Below are 16,524 nucleotides of genomic sequence, written 5' to 3'. Positions count from 1 at the left end.
ACTATGTTTTCCAAATATTTGGCAGCTTTTCCAGATTCCATTGACGTTGACATTCATACTGTGTGTGTAAACATCGACAGACTGAACATAAATGCACTCTAATGTATTAAGTGTGCATGCTTCGTATATGCTTTTTCATCTCTAATCTTATATATGTATACATCAGTATGTTTGCAGTACACATGTACTATGTGCATGTGAAAGAGGCCACTGAGGCAGAAGGATGCGTCACCTGGCAGATGGATGCAGCACATTTTATTTGTTGTTGTTACTATGCTGTGTCTTTGTTACTTCAGATTTAAGTATTACAGCTCTATTTCAAAGGCGTTTGTAGTTTTCTTTGTTTGGTTTTTTTGTTCTTTGTTTTTTTAAGAAAAGGGAGATCACTCGTGTATTTGTACAGATTTACAGATCACTACATGTAAGGGACATTAATCTTGTTTTGGTATTAAGGTTTCATCTGATTCAAACTGTCTCAGTGCCTACGGCGGCAGGACAGTAAGACAATATGAAGGTATGGAGGTTGCAGGTGTGGCCAGAGATGAACAAGCCAAAAAAATCTGGATCAGGTCCCAACCAATGTTGTGTAAGAGAATGTAACACAGGCAGTTACTCTTACACTCACCACAATCTCTTGCAATCTACTTTTTAGATTTACCGACTTTCCCACAGCCTTGTTTACTCCTCCTGTATTTCCTGTTTTTTCCACAACAAGTGCTTTCGATATCCCCTCATAAGCTCGGGCAGCTGCATTCACCTGCAGCTGGTTAGAGCAACAGCTGTGTTGTGAAAGCTCAGAAAGGAATATCATCGGTGATGATGCTGAATTTGCTGCACTGGAAAATGTGTGATATTGTCTTTGGTTTCCAGTAGCTCTGCAAACATTTGGGGAATACAGTATTATGCCAAACAGCAGGCAGCAATAAGAAATGCCCTAAAGATGCTTTGGAGTCAACCGCATCCACAAAAGCGGTGCAGTTCTGTAGTTTCACGTATTATTTTCTCACCAGCTGTTAAACTATTTGAGCCTTGTGGATTATAGAGGCGTGGGGATTAACCGGATGGGGGCTTGGGATCCTTTTGTATTTTAACAGGCCATTACTGGGGTGGCAGGGCACGCTGTGACCCTCAGACACCTGAGAGCTGTTCGTCTCGCTGTCTTGATCAAAAGGTTGCTCTTGACTGGCAGGACCGCCCAGCCCTTCGTCCACTTCATCATCGTCGTCCCTTATGGGTGGGCAGGTGCTGCTCACGGGAGGGTGTTGGTGATTTTTGGTGATGCTTCCCAGTCGCAAACCCACATCCAGTGGGACAATGGGGCTGCCGTTCATCGACCTCAGAAAGTCGGGCGTTTGCATTCTCTGAGGCATTTGCGTGAGAGGAGCGTGGTAGTGAGTTTCCGGCTACAAAGACACAGAACAGATTTTGATTGCATCATCATCAGGTTAACTATGCAGGGGTTAGTAATATGGAGCCGAGGCATTCCACAGTTTGGCGAACTCAAGCCTTGACACGCACACTAAGACACACTTACCAAAGATAAAGAGCTGTTTTTCACATATCTCTCCACTCTGAGACGACTTTCCTCGTCTCTGTCCAGAGGCCTTTCTCTCCCCCTCCGGGAGTTGTTGTATATGGCTGGTCTGCCCAGAGAGTCATACGCAATTCCTCCTCCCCGACTGCCTGAGATAGTAGATCGGCTGTCACGGCAGTGAGGCTGCTCCTGTTTATGGCATGGAAACAAAACACTAGTAACTATTACTCGACACACTGATTAGGTGCATAGATTGTAGCAATTCTATGCTCAAAACAACAGAATTGCTACAAACATTCTCCCCAAATTCACATAAAAAACAAATTTTTTAAAGAATCCCTGATTATAGTTAGATCATTTACTTACATGTATATTAAAAAAAAGTGGTTTTAAAACACTAGCTTAGCATTAACTGGGGAAATGTGCTGTCTTGCTGACAGATGAAAAAAATTGGTATTACTGTGTAATATCCCTTTAACCATTATAAAGCTAAACCTGGAAGTCTTCAATAAAGTCTTCCAAAAAGGAGTTGACATAATATTGATGCCAATAGTTTGATGTTAAATAAATAAATAAAAAAATGACATAATTAGTTATGTTAAAAATAATTAAAAAAAAATATAAATACTAATAAAATACATTCAGTTTTAATGGAAAATAGTCTGTTATTTATTTGCATTAAATTAGTCACCGTTTTCAAGAAATACGGAGGATAGTATTGGATAATATATATAAAAAAAGGATAATATATTAGATATAAGGGATTTAATTTTAGGCCCCAAACTTCACTCCAGGTCCTGATTGAATCAGGCCTGACATACAATTAGGCAATGAAAGCTTTAAAAAGTAGCTTTTTGGGCCTAAACGTTGGGCTGTAAAAGACAAAAAAATGGGAATAGCCACATACAAAATGTTACTTTTCTTTTCTCAGTCAGCTGCATTTGATGACACTACAGATGAAATTAAATGGGTTTTCTGTTGTTTTGGGAAATATGCTACAGCGTATTCTTCCTGAAACATAAAAGCCTGCCACTCCCATGTCTTCATGCTAATTACAGGAGCTACAACCAGCAGTAATTTAGCTCAGGAAACAGAGCACTATTAAACCAGTCTGATCTCACTAAAATGTGAAAGGTAACTACTGACTCTTAACACCACATTACATAGTGACATATGTCTGAGCTAAACATTGTCATTTTAACTCTCTTTAAAAGAATCAGCCACTATTTTTGCTCTTCTGATAAAGTTGTAAAGGCCAAATCATGGACTTATTATCAGCCTAGAAAACCAACTAAGCATCAAATAAAAATGAGCATGAGGACAAGAAGTATAAACACGTGAACCCAAACTTCTTCTCCCCTCAATTTTGTTTGCTTTATACCTTATCTAAAGGAGGAAATTCATCTGTCCACAGTAACAAAGTTTCTAACCTCCCAATTGCACCACGCTACATTATACTTCACCAATTAGAGCTGCTGGCTTGCAGTTGTAGTTGGTTGTAGTTTAAAACAGCCTAATGTCTGGCCTAATTCTCAGCATGAACTTTAGGGCCCATTGAGAGGAACAGAGATGTTAAAAGAGAAAGAGAAAAAGAGCTGTGATGCACTACATGCAGATTCGAAATGTTGAATGTCAGAACTTAGCCATCTGGCATCTGGCTAGTAAAGCCTCAGTCCCAGGCCCTGGCCCTGCATGCAGATTTATATAGATACGTAGACTGACCCCAAGGGAAGACAGGCTGTTCCTCAGTGTTCCCTCCACCCTCAGAGGGATGTTTTCCTCTGTCTGCAATCAAAAGAAACACAACAAAATTCTAAATCGTGAAAAAATCTGTGCATTCAAACCTTACCATACTATGCTTTGATTACTTTAAAACTGATGGTATTATTGATAGAAGATATGAATATTTATCTGTTGCGACTAACAGATGCCGGTGGTTATATTGAAGTATTTGGAGTTAGTCAGAGTGAAATCTGAACGTTGAAAACAGGTTTGTGTGATACAAGTGGTCCACTGATTTGGATCAGTGCTGAGCAGTGTGAGAGAATAATCATGCAAACGTACCGTTCTCCTGGTGTCTGTACTCGTGGAGTTCATTCTCCTGATAGAGGCTTGTCTGGAGAGAGTGTGTATTTCCTCCCTGTGAGAAAAAAAAAGAGAGAAAAATTCATTTGTAAATGGCACCGAGGCTTATAATGCCACGTGTGTTATTCTCTGGCAGCTCAAGTTATGCTAAAGCTTCATTTTTGAAATTTAGATTTCATGCATATTTGTGCCTGCTGTTAATTTACAAGTCCCCCACACAGAGTCATTTAGCCTGTGCATTTTACACTTTATGCTCCTCTAATTTTACACGCTCCGCTGTTGTATCTGTCAGCTGGAATATTCTTAATAGCTGTGATTTGCCCCATTTTTATATATATTCTTCTCAGCCTGCGGATATTATTAATTCATCTCATCTTTTCGCATCTTAATTAAACATCACATTATCTCATACTTTTTCTCAGTCAGCTGTCTCTTTAGCTTCTTGTTCTTGCGCTTGTGGTAACATGTGACAGCAATGATGATGGTGAGCAACAAGACCAGGAGCCCAATGGCCACGCCCCCCACAATGAACATCAGCTCCTTTTCAACACCTCTCCGCTTCGGGGCAATTTCTGTGAAGGTAGAGTTAGAAAGATTAGAATTAAACAGATATGCACTTCTATACACATAGTTTATATTACTTTGAGAAGTATGTTGATACTGCTGCCATCTACCTTCCACATTAATCTCCACCTCTGTCTTTCCAACTCCCACTTTATTCGTTGCCACACACTGATAAGTGCCCGCATCTGAAAGGTTAAGGGGTCGCCCAAAAGCTAGCGTTCCATTCGGGTGTTCGATGACGCCTTTCGGCAATTTTCCATTCTTCCTGTAGAGAGAACGTACACAGACAATACTACATCACAGTCGATCCACACCAATTAATGTCACCTTCAATCTTGAACTCTCTGGACAGGTTGTCAGTCTGTTTGAAGGCTAACAGAAGAACCCAGAGAGAGCCCATACAAACATGTTTACCCTATTAGGCTCAAGTGTCCTAAAAAAATTGCACTTTCCCTCCAATAAATGAGATAAATTAGAGTTTATTTGCTGAGTGTCCGAGTCGCTAACAATGTTAGATCCACTTCAAAGAAAGTTCAGTGACACCGGCTTATAGCAAGAGCAAAAACAGAAGTGCTTATCACTGTCATCATGCAGAAGTGTGTTTCGCTGACTGATCGACCTGTATCAGACTCCTCTCACAAAGATTTATAACCTCCTGCAAAGTGGATGCTCCACCCCCAGCATTATAAGTTAAGCAGTGATCCGGCAGCCTAGACTCACTAGATAAAAGCCAGCTGGAGTGTTTGAGGTAATTCGGGGGCAAAAAGCGAAAATATCACAAAGTATTTGTCAAATACTTGTTTTTCTTATTACTGATTTACTTCCATATTAATCTTCGTTAATATAGTGTGTACATACAAAAACAGTAGTAGAAACACGCTAGCTAGCCACAACAGCTATGGGATATAAATGGTTAACAAGCTTGCTAGCATTAGCTGATAACTGTCACTCCACCCTCCGGTCCTAAGATGCTGAATAATGGCTGTAAACAAATGATAGCAATAAATAAATAAATAAATAAATAATGTCAAGGCTTCAAGGTACAGCCACCTGAAAGCAATGGGTGACTTTGGTGTACCTTATACCATCTTTTATAGTAAAGACTCTTTCATAGCTTGCAGCCTCGTATTATTTAGATAATAATTCAGTGGGACATGGCATGCTCGCATAATGATAACAATCAATTCCACAAGATCTTAAAGAAAATTGAACACCCCATCCACCAGCAACACTAATTATACTTCTGTACCTTCTAGAAGAGAACTTAATGATATAGTAGCTGAACACATTGTTTCTCTACTGTATCATGTCAAAAATCAAACAGCTACCTGTGGGGCTGAGAAATGCAGCCACAGAGAGAACTTATTCCCCACAAACAACCATGTTAAAATAACCAAATTAGTTAGCAGGGATCTGTCTGTACATTGTACCGGAACAGTTTATGAATGCAGCTTGCTAGCCAAGCGTCCTAGTATGAAATAATAATTTATCTCGCAAAAATGGTTACGTCTAGATCCAATAAAGTAGCGCGATAGAGACCAAAAGACAAACAACGAGGTTTCAAAGTGCAAAGCCCCGAAACTACTGGGTGACGTGGTTGCATCTTTTACATACAGTTAAAAAAGGACACAACTTGAACATTCTCAGAAATACATCTTCTTTTGTATAGAGGCTACTCTATAATGTAATCTATATTAGAGATGTCATAAGTGTGTTGCATAGAACTCTTGTTTCACAGAGTCGTTTCGTTTAAGCAGAAAGGAGGAACCATATACTTGTACTACATATGCAACACATTTTCATGATAACATCTCACACAGATCTCACGCTGCTTCCTTTTCCTCCACCCTACACCCCTGCCTACCTGCTCCTACTAGTTAACTTCTGATTATTGCTCATCCCTTTCCCTTTTACTTCTCATCCCCCTCCTGCTCCCTCCTTCGTGTGAAACTGTCTCATCTGTCTGCTCTCGGCACAAGCCGGAACATGACACTGTGACAGCAGCTATTACTTCACCTGCCGCCATTTACTAACAGGTTTTCCCAGTGTGCTGTGTGTGTGTGTCTGTGTGTGTGTGTGTGAACGTGCATACACAGTCATTCATAAGTCTGTAAGCGTGTATACACGGTGTGTGCCTCTTAATCTTTACTCACAAAACCTCCTTTCATAAGGTATGTTCCTGTTTTGATAACTAATAAAAAAAAGTATTAGATGCTTTACTTTCTGTCAAAACAGCGAAGACATAACCAAACATTTGCTCTTTTTCTTGTTGTTTCTTTCAAAAACTTCAGATAGATAAACATATTTTCTGCGTGTTTTTCCCCCGTGAAAGCCTAACTGTCACATGCCTAGATTTAATCGGTGCCATTCCTCTTCCAGCTTTTCAAGGCCTGCATTTTTTCTAGCTACACCACACCCTGAGAATATATTAATGCATTGAAACAAACAGCTTAAAATGACAGCTGGTGACTCAAGCAGAAGAACTGAAACACCTGAGTCAAACCCTCAGCTGGCTGAAAGCAGGGCTTCTCCTGAATGAGCTGCCTTCCAGCCTTCCATTGAGGCCGCAGAAGCAGGAAGTGACAGTGAAATGAGGTTGTTTGGTTAAGACCACGTCCACACTAATGCGTTTTTGTTTGAAAACGCATCATTTTCTCTCCGTTTTGGCCTCCCGTCCACACTGAGATGGCGTTTTTGCTGATGGAAAACGCAGCATTTTGAAAACGCTCTCGAAAACGCATACATTTGGAAACGGTGCTATTGCGTCGCAGTGTGGACGCTCAAAAACGCAGACTTTCTAAAACAATGACGCATGTTAGTCATATGATGCAGTCATGTGACCAATTAAACTAAGATAGCGGAGGGCATTATACAGCAGTTCTTTTGTTTGCTCTGAATTTTGACAGCCCTATTAAAGATTAATATCAGTCTGCACATGCTCCAGATAGCTTTTCTTCAAATTCTTTAACTCTCTCTTGCTTTTGCAACTTTGTGCTTTTGTGTTACTCGCAAAAAAAAAAATCACTTCACACAGCTAAAATCTGTTAGCTGTGTGAAGTGCTGGAATAAATTTGACAGATGTATGATGGCAAAAGCACACTATGAGGATTTCATGTAAGGCCTTCACAATTATCAATGCAAAAACACTGATGCTAATGATATCACCACAATATTTAAATATAATTCAAATGTAAGTGCATGAACTGTATATTTTAGATATGTAAAATATACAATATTTAAGTTGATTTTAGTCCATTTAACTGGAAATTCAGGGTTAGTTTCCATAAATTCATAAATTAGACACAGACATTAGATTTAATAACATAAGTACGCAGGAATTATTGGGGAGGAAGCACTAGCTACACATTTCCATGAAAAGAATGTCAAAAGACAAGAAACTACCGTGATGTGTAGTCTACTGCCGGCATTGTGTAACTCCAGTTCACAGTTTCAGCTATTCACAGTGGTGTCACCATTCCTCTTTCATTTTGCCATGTATGCACTTGTGCACATGCAGTGCAGTGTGTACCCAGCATAAGAGTATTACAGTAGTAATTAAAAGTTTTGTAAGTTTAATCATATTGTCTGGTGTCTTTCTGTGTGTTTAAGTAAACTCCTAATGTGTAAACAACAGTGACTGTTGCTTCTACTAAGCATTTTCCAACAAGACTTGCTGTATGTAATAGTAACTAATACATAATTAATAAGTAATAAAGTAACTGTAAGTTGGTGATGACCTGAATTTGCTTTCACCAAACATTAAATTAAAGTGGTGAAATCATGGGACACAAAACTGGCATCACAACTGGCACTTCTGATTAAAGTAACCATGACCAGACAAATCAGACAGTTAGTCATACAAACAGCAGACATGGAGAGATAGGTGGATCCTACCATACCTGATCCAGGTGAAGACGTGTGGTTTGGGGTTTCCTCCACTCACGCAACTCAGGGCAGCATTCTCCAGACCCACATACCAGTTTCCATTGTAGCCAGATACCTCTGCGTGCGGCGGATCTGAGAGAAAGGATGATCATTTACCAACTTTAACGCTTTGAGATGGAATAATCAGACTTACAGCTGATGCGAATATGAATGCAACATTTTACAAATAGTAAAAATCACTGCCACGGCTTAACTTCAGTGTAAGGTATTGTGAATGATAATGCATTAAAAATTAAGGAGGGGAAGTACTACTATTTTTTATGTATATTTAACACACTCTTCATCTTGAAAATGAAAGGTGAAGAGAGTTTTATAGATATAAAATGTAGGTAGTGTGAGCTAGACTTGCTAATATGGAGAGAAACGTGTGTAGCAACACAGTGTTCAGAAAGTCTCTTGTGACTCTGAAGGGATCACAACAGTGATAAAAACAGGAAGTGAGAACATCGGTCCTATTACTGCTTTAACTCTGCGTATGCTTGTGTTTTTCATGATTTAAATGTGTCTCATTTCTGCACTACTGGATCATCTCAACTCTTTTGATTTTTAAAACATAGTCCAGTTTGGGTGTAATGTGGAGGGAAACTCACAGTGCACTACCAGCTGGTTTTTTAACCTGCGGGGTTCCGAGTAAGTCGGATGCCAAACCAGGCAGTCCAACTTCTTTCCATTCATGCCTCTCAGGGGATACAGGGAGAAGTGAGAGGAGACTGCCCCGGTGTCTGAGGTGCGATTGATCGACTTCCCGTTCAGTTCGGTGTCCCAGGAGAGCTGCGGCAGGGGTCGGGCTACGGAGCGGCAGGTAGCAACCTGGCTGAATTCCTGTCCCTCCACCACAGTCACAGAGTCCACTGTGGAAATGGGATGAGCTGGAAGAGGGATGGTTACAGTGTTTGATCAGGGAGGAGATAATGATGGTTAGATCAACACACTCAGCAGCCAGTGTTGAAGGCAGCTGTACACTTAAACAGATATTTAAAGGTCTTTCTAAGTAAGCGTGTCTGGTCTTATGCAACATGCGGGTCGCAGCAAAAGTTTGCTCACTAATTAGAAGAGCGTGTGGCTACGTTTTTTGAGAAGAAATATGATACATAGTTTCTTTCTTTCCTCGCTTATCAGTATTAAACAACTTTATGGTAACAACAGCAATAACTGCTTATGCTTAAATATTTAAAGCTCAAATAAGATTTGAATGCTTTCAGGGTAATAAAATAAGTGAGCATAGTTTTTTTTTCAGGCAGTCAGAGTTCATTTAAGTCTGCAGTCTTGTTAGATCAGCTGATAACAGCTGATCTCAGTGTTGACATCTCAGCTGATTTACTACTGAGCAAATCTCATGTAAAGCCATTTATTTAAAGTGCTTTAACCTGCCTACAGTTTCTTAAAGCTTATGCAAGCAACCTTCCTCCACCCCACATCCTCTTGATACTGTATCTATTTTAATCAGCGCCATATCTGTTCAGTACTGTGGGATCTTGCTGCCGCTGTCATGGTCAGACTTTCCATGTGTGGTAAAGTAAAGAAGGACAAAAGTGAAGCTATATCACCAAATATCAATTATTGTAGGCAGTAATAACAATTTTCTTCAGAGTTAAGTAGAGCTGATGATGACTGATTTTGCTGTCGAATAATGCAGTTAACACTAATGATACCATTATAATAATAACGTTATTAGTGTTGATTTGCCTCCTAATGAGTTATAAGCAAATAATCAAGAGGTAGATTCTGGTCTGAATTCAAACCAAAGCAGAAAATCTTCAGTGCAACCTGATCAAGGCTTCTTTTGCTACATACTAGAGGAAACGTGTTGTTAGAGGTTGAATCCTAGAAGCACTTGTAAATTCTATATACTGATTATTACTTGCACTTGATTCGTTTTATTAATTCAAAAGTGTAGAACCATATATATCGACAGTAAGACGATAAGATAATGTGAACGTTGGAAACACGACAAAATATACTTCTGAACAATAAACTTCAATTACAACCTTAAATGTAAAAACCTGAAAATACGACCACTTGTAATGCCTTATTAGGTGCTACAAATGCTTAATCGAGTGACAAATACAGTCATGAGTAAGTGTGTTATTCATATTTTGTCTGTGTTACTACATTATTTGTCATGTATTAGCTACGCCTTAATAAACTAACAACCTGGTGACAATATGAATTAGTTTCCATCCTTGAGAAGACAACATACTGTCTCTTCTGTTGTGTATTGTATGCCAGAGTCATGATGGAAGGACTCACTATACACAAGGAGTGACAACTCTGTCTCAAAGTTTCCAAAGGGGAAAGTGCTGACATGGCAGGTGTACTTCCCCTCATCAGAGATCTTTGTGATCTTGATGACCAGAGACGAGTCCTTGGTGGGTTGGATGCTTTTAAACTCCACACGATCGGCCCACGGTCCGAACGCTAAGGACAGAGACAAAAAGAGAAAGACAGTTTAGGGAACCCAAGAGGAAGAATGCCACACAGAAAGTTAAATCCAGCAAGTTCAAAACAAACCTCAGGCTTTCTTTTTAGCATTTTCAGTTCCGTACACATGTCTGAATCCCTCTCTTATAACTGAAATTACGTTACAGCGTGGGCACTAATGCCTTCTGTGAGCAAAGACTCCAATATCACCTAAAATTACACCAAACTATAAAAACGGTGCAAATATCAATTGAATTATTGGTATCACGGTAACATTTTCAGCATCTCTGGCAAACTGCTTTTAGACATTTATGAGCTCAAGCCTTGGTGCATGATATGTTTACTGGGAGGAGAAACAAAGCCACTAAATAACTCTTGTCAGCTAAAACAGACGCATTAACTTGCAATACAGGGAAACTTTGTGAGGGATTGATAAAGAAAACATTTCCCACTGTGAGGAAAAGGGAAGTAACTCAATGTGACAATTTCGTTTTTAGCACTTGGCAGAGGACGTAAAGACAAGGTCGAGGGCAGAAAGAGAACTGGAGCTCAGACACAGTGCCAGTTACCTGTTTTTCCATTTACATGATGTGCGGTGATGATCTGCTCCTTGGTACCATCAGGTTTCTCCTGAAACCAGGTGACCTGCACCACTGTACTCTCGGCATCTGGCTCGTAGCGGCAGGGTAGGATGGTCTCTTCCTCCGCCAGGGAAGTTAAGGAATAGTTTGGAGGAGGTGCCACAAAGTCTCCTTTTATCACTGTCACTGGAAGAGAAAGATAGGACCATAAATTCATCTGATATAAGAATCAAGTACTTGCAGCTAATTGACGGCATGGTGGCTTGTTCATCTCTAACACAGTGACACTGAGCTTGGCACGCTGGTCGTAAATACTAGAATCCCATTACAAGTGCCACATTTTTAAAAGTTTTAACCAGAAAGTGGAACTCCTGAGACTCAGAAAACACAAGCAAACTCTTCACAGAAGGACTCTGCCTGGGCTCAAACCCCACACTCTTTTGAAGTGATCTACAGGCTTTCTGAAGCTCTTTTTTCTTTGCACATTGACTGTCTTTTCAATCATTTTCAGTTGACTCCTTATTAATAACAATTTTAAAGGAATGCTTGTTTCTTTGTTTCTTCATTAAGACAACTAACAGCAATTTATTAATCACTGAAGCCACCTAACGTAATAGAAGAACCAGGGTTGTCTCTACAAATAACACACAACATAACAAAGAAGCAATTTTAAACAGTGTCTTTAGCAACTTGTTAATCCCAGCCTGTGGCAAAAACAAAGTTTTTTTTCCAATGTCTTTAATTGAATCTACAGAAAATGCAAATGAAAACACAGCTTCATTGCAATTCTGCACCAACAGGCTGATTCCAGAAGAGCTAGAAGCCGAAATCTTGGCCTATCTCAGAATGGTGAACTGAACAAGCGGCAGGCGTTTAAAAAGACGTACAGCAGATGAACATGAAAATGAAAACCTTAACTGTTTGATCTTAATCTCAAAGTCACATCCATGAGAAACAGAAAAAATGTCCAACAAAGAAGAGATAGGACCTGAGAGATGGATCAATATGTACAGAGGACATCAGGAGAGAGGTACAACATCTGTGCACCACTGCAGAGCCGCTGTCAAGGTTTGGGGCTGCATTTCAGCCACTGATGTAGGAGATCGGGAATACTGATGGAATTATGAATACAGAAATGTACCATCTGGAAAGTGTCTGTTTGGCATTGCTTCATTTTTCAGCATGATCCCAAACACACTGAGAGTGCAGCAAAAGCATTTCTGGATAGAGAAACACACAATGGAGAACTATCACCTCAACAGAGGATGAAACAAAAGGCAGCAAAAAGGGTTTTGAATGTCCTTCAAGAAGCCTGGAAAACTATTCCTGAAAACAACATCAGAAAATTAGAAGAAAAGAAAGAGTTCAGGATGTGTTAAAAAAAAATAAAGTGACCAAATAGTGACTTTAAAGCTTGTTAGAAACACACAACCTCAGTTTTTTCTTATTAAATCTATAAATATACTATATAAATAATTCCATCTATTTTAAATTTTCCTGGCAAAATATAAAGAAATCACACTTTTAAACAGTGTTGTATCTTTAAAAAGAGAAGTCTCAGTTATATGTGCCAGTAACTACTGTAACTTGTGTGCTGTAGTGGTGATAAGGCTTTTAACTTGTTTTCTGTTTTCAACTTGCTACCTAAGGAAAAGTAAACGCATACAGTTTTACATTAATACGAAGTTGCATCAGTTCTATAGTAACTTTAAACCATAAATCATTTGCGAAGCTGCTTTATGCCATGCATCAAAAGACCCAGTTCAATTAAAAGCATAATAGTGTGGAAAATGGTGGCCTGGCTGTGCTGGAGTTATATATTATTTGAGCGAGCAAGCTGTGGTTATGTGGGGTGGCTATTTTGTCCGAGCACAGGAAGCCAGAGCTGCTTCTCGTACTGTCACGCTTTTCTGTTAAGCTGAGCCGACAAGCTGCAGGGTTTAATGCAGCTCTGATAGTAGTTTTGTCTTTTTGCCAAACTGTCTGGAAGGACTAAGCAACATTTAAAATGATTTCATTAATATAGTGTTTCAGGAGCAGAGTTTCGGTAGAGACAGGTGTGCACTAGTCTGACTGGCAGCAACATAGTTTTAAAAAATGGCAGTGTTTAAAGGCAACGGGTGAGGTTTGAAGGCACAGAGTTAGTACAGAAAACAAGCTGTATATCATAAGCATGAGTCAGTACAAGTGAAGATATGTCGGATAACTAGTTGTTCAAGATAAGCTTTCAAAGAAACTAAATGCTCAGTGTCTGCACACATACAAAGGGACCCCAGAAAACATAAAGTTAACACAAAGTGCATCGTATCACATGTCTCATTGTCACAAAGCAGCATTATTTAGTGCAAACCACAAGTTTACATAAATATCTTGTTTTTTTTTTTACTTTTCTCCCCTTCCTCCTTTCAGTTTGCTAACCTGTTTGCTCTCAACAGACTACAATCCTTCACGTTACCTGCAATATGTGCAGCGCACTGTTACACGGTTTAAAACTGTATTTAATGCTTCTTTGCATTTGTGCATGTTCACCTTGGCACAATGCTAAAATAAAACTGAATTCAGTTTTGTGGAAGTTTTGCCTATACGCACAATGCCTGCTGTCATATTGCTGCTCTTAGATCAAGCTGGAGTTGATTGATACTACGATGCCACCATTTCCGGTTGTCATCTAAAGGCTGAAAGCTAAAAACAGCTTGCTTGCCTAATAAGGTTACAAGGTGTAGTTTTGTTTTTAATACTCATATATATCTGGAAACAAGAACTGAAAACTCTGGTTGTTTCTAGCAGCTAGAATAAGTCAGTTTATCCACATAAGTTAGTTTTCATTCGAGCTTTTAGGAATATTCATATTTTCATTCATGGCTTCGTTCGGACGTTGATTCAGTAGCTGATGCGGTAGAATCTGTTCAGATATGTCCGTGGGTACGATGTGAATCATGCATTTACCAGCAGACCTGATGACTCTTCTCATCAGACAGGTGTGTTTTTTTTTCCATGAATGTGTGTGTGTATGTGTCACCCTGATGTTTAAACCTACTTTGGAATCTGCCTGTGCTGCATTACTGGAATGATGCCCAGCCTACCCTGCTTTTATGGGATTGAAAGGTTTTCTTCAGTCTAGTGTAGCATTATCTGTTCATGTTAACTTTTTCCAAGTCATTTTTGTCCATGAATTACCTGCAAAGTTCACGTCTCATACAATATTAGGTTTTTTGTTTTTTTTAAGCTAGCACCCCAAGTCTCACAAAAGATGTATAATAGCGCCAATCTATAAACTTAAGGACTGATTCAGGCAAAATTATGATGTATTGTTTAAAAACAAAAATGTCCATGGCTGAAGCAAAGACAAAAAAGCCACATAAATTACACAAAAACCACACTAAAATGCAGTAGAAACTGGAAGGGTACTCAGAGTCATGACACAAAGCCCTGTGTCCACTGTTGTGATTAAAAGATAAGAAATCAGGATCAGGATCTCTTACCGTTAAATCACATACACATCTTACATCTCTACAATGGTGAGATATGTATGTAGGCAGATGAGGGCAGACTGCCAATAGTGAGATGGTGACAGACAATAGCACCCAGCAAAGAAAGCTTAGACAAAAAACAAGAGGAAGTGCAGCATCCACAGAAAGACTGCGGACACTTTTTAAAGTGTCATTGAGTTTTATTGTTGAGAAAGATAAATATAAATGACTTATTTGATAATAAATCAATTTGATGTCCATCTCTCAAAGAGTTCCTCCCCTTTCTGATCGCTGCACAGCTTATGGGCTAATGTGCAGTTTTTACAGTGACAAACGGTATATAATATAAACCACAGCCATTCAGACTTTGAGTAAACAGTGTTTGACAAACACTGTAAGAGTGAAGTAAGTAAGAACTAGCTTTCGGTAAGGTTTTCAAACAGATGTGGGTAATGACCTTACCTTCTATCTCAGATCAGTCTGACTGATTCTGACTCACAGGCCTTATCCCCTTTGAGCTTTAAGCGAAAGTTTAAATCACTCAGACCTCTGGAGTACCCGTATAACGTGTATTTTGTAAGTGCATCAGCAGCTTCTGACATGTTTTGCATACATTTGAGTAGTGATGTTTGTACATAGTATTTAAATATGAAATGAATAGTGGGCCCAGGATCGAGCCTTGTGGAACACCTGTAGACAACATGGGAGTATTTGCATTTCTGGGTAAATTTAGCAACATTATTTTATAACGTTGGGTGTTGTGTTTAAGTAAATGTAGTAGAAAGTCTTATGAAGGCTGTGTGGATATTATTTATCATATCGTCACATTTTTGAATGACATATTTATACTTAAGCAGCGCACACACATACACACTAGGAGGATCCACAGAGTTCATATGAATGCTGCAGAAAGAAGCGTATTGATCAACAGCAACCAGTTTTTCCAGAAACAGAAGCCAGGAGTGTTTCCTAACAGCCCTCCTCTATGTATTCTTGAGAAAACTGACTATGCCTTTAGAGGTTGCAAAACATAGCTCCTGAATATGCTTCAGATACTGTATTAGGCCTTAATAGGGTACAGGAAAACCAAAGTGTGCATCATGATATTTTTAAAAAGCCTTTTTTAACTTCCGATGCGTTTGATGTGTGACACACAGCTGCTTTATCGCTGTGAATAGTGGAGTACAGCGGCGCATAGGCAACACATTAAACAATCACAGCACAATAAAGGGGTCAGTAAAGGCAGGGGATAAAGATATATAGTATTAAAAGAACACAAAACATCTTTAAATATCATTTTCATCAGACTTCATATGAGCGCTTATCTTACCAAAGACATGGAGGACAAAGAGGCACAGAAAGAGTCTGTTCAGCAGAGATGTCATTCTCTCTGGGAGTTGCTGTTAACTGTGCACAACTTTTGACAATTTCAGCAGTGGAAGAAAGCTCATAAGTCCAGGTAATATGATCCTAACTGACAGGCAGGCTCGAAGCATTGAGGCACGCTCATGGCTCGTACTGCCGGATCATCCTTGGAGATGTTTTTTCTTTGAGAACCAGGTCCCTTTGAGAAATGGAAAAACTGTGCGTAACCCCGTCCTTGTGAAAAAGTTAAATCCTTTGAGTTTAGAGTCCTGTATGGTTGTTAAGCCCACGCCATCATGTTTGCCCTTTAGAGGAAAATAAGGCGCAGCTTTACCTGTTTGGGATACACCTGTTTGAGCTACACCCCTCTCTCTCTCTCTCACTCTCTTGCTCTCGCTCTGACATACACACACACCTAACAACCCGACAAGCCACAAACACACACTCACGCGCACACAGCTGCGGGGAAAAAAAGTCACCTTTCCGGTTTGGTTGAGGCAACATGACAGTTATTTTCTCGTCTTTACTTGCTCTGCTCAGAGGAGAGGCAGGTGAAAAG

At 39.6% G+C, this 16,524-nt stretch overlaps 1 protein-coding gene across 1 annotated transcript; it reads right to left on the bottom strand.

Moving 5' to 3' along the window:
* Positions 1–922: 922 nt before the first annotated feature.
* Positions 923–16,355, bottom strand: nectin4a (nectin cell adhesion molecule 4a). The gene is made up of 11 exons (XM_005741830.1): positions 15,931–16,355; positions 11,119–11,316; positions 10,379–10,546; positions 8,719–8,997; positions 8,083–8,200; positions 4,294–4,448; positions 4,032–4,191; positions 3,599–3,674; positions 3,257–3,319; positions 1,535–1,723; positions 923–1,403 (listed from the first exon to the last, which is right to left on the bottom strand). Exons 1-11 carry the CDS (start codon positions 15,983–15,985, stop codon positions 1,014–1,016), a joined length of 1,851 nt encoding a protein of 616 aa, XP_005741887.1. The 5' UTR covers positions 15,986–16,355; the 3' UTR covers positions 923–1,013.
* Positions 16,356–16,524: the final 169 nt, after the last annotated feature.

Source organism: Pundamilia nyererei, unplaced genomic scaffold (genome assembly GCF_000239375.1).
Source record: "Pundamilia nyererei isolate P.nyererei 1_Seehausen unplaced genomic scaffold, PunNye1.0 scaffold00114, whole genome shotgun sequence".
Lineage (NCBI taxonomy): Eukaryota > Metazoa > Chordata > Actinopteri > Cichliformes > Cichlidae > Pundamilia > Pundamilia nyererei.
The sequence above is the reverse complement of the archived record's forward strand: the minus strand, read 5'-3'. Positions and strand labels throughout refer to the sequence as shown.

What these genes read in the sequence shown, in the direction of transcription:
- nectin4a (XM_005741830.1), bottom strand. Translation starts at nt 15,985, where the DNA reads ATGACATCTCTGCTGAACAGACTCTTTCTGTGCCTCTTTGTCCTCCAT. An exon ending in TCATGTAAATGGAAAAACAG is followed by an intron (nt 10,547 to 11,118) that starts GTAACTGGCACT and finishes CTCTGTCCTTAG; the next exon opens with CGTTCGGACCGTGGGCCGAT. An exon ending in GTTGTCACTCCTTGTGTATA is followed by an intron (nt 8,998 to 10,378) that starts GTGAGTCCTTCC and finishes TCCCTCTTCCAG; the next exon opens with CTCATCCCATTTCCACAGTG.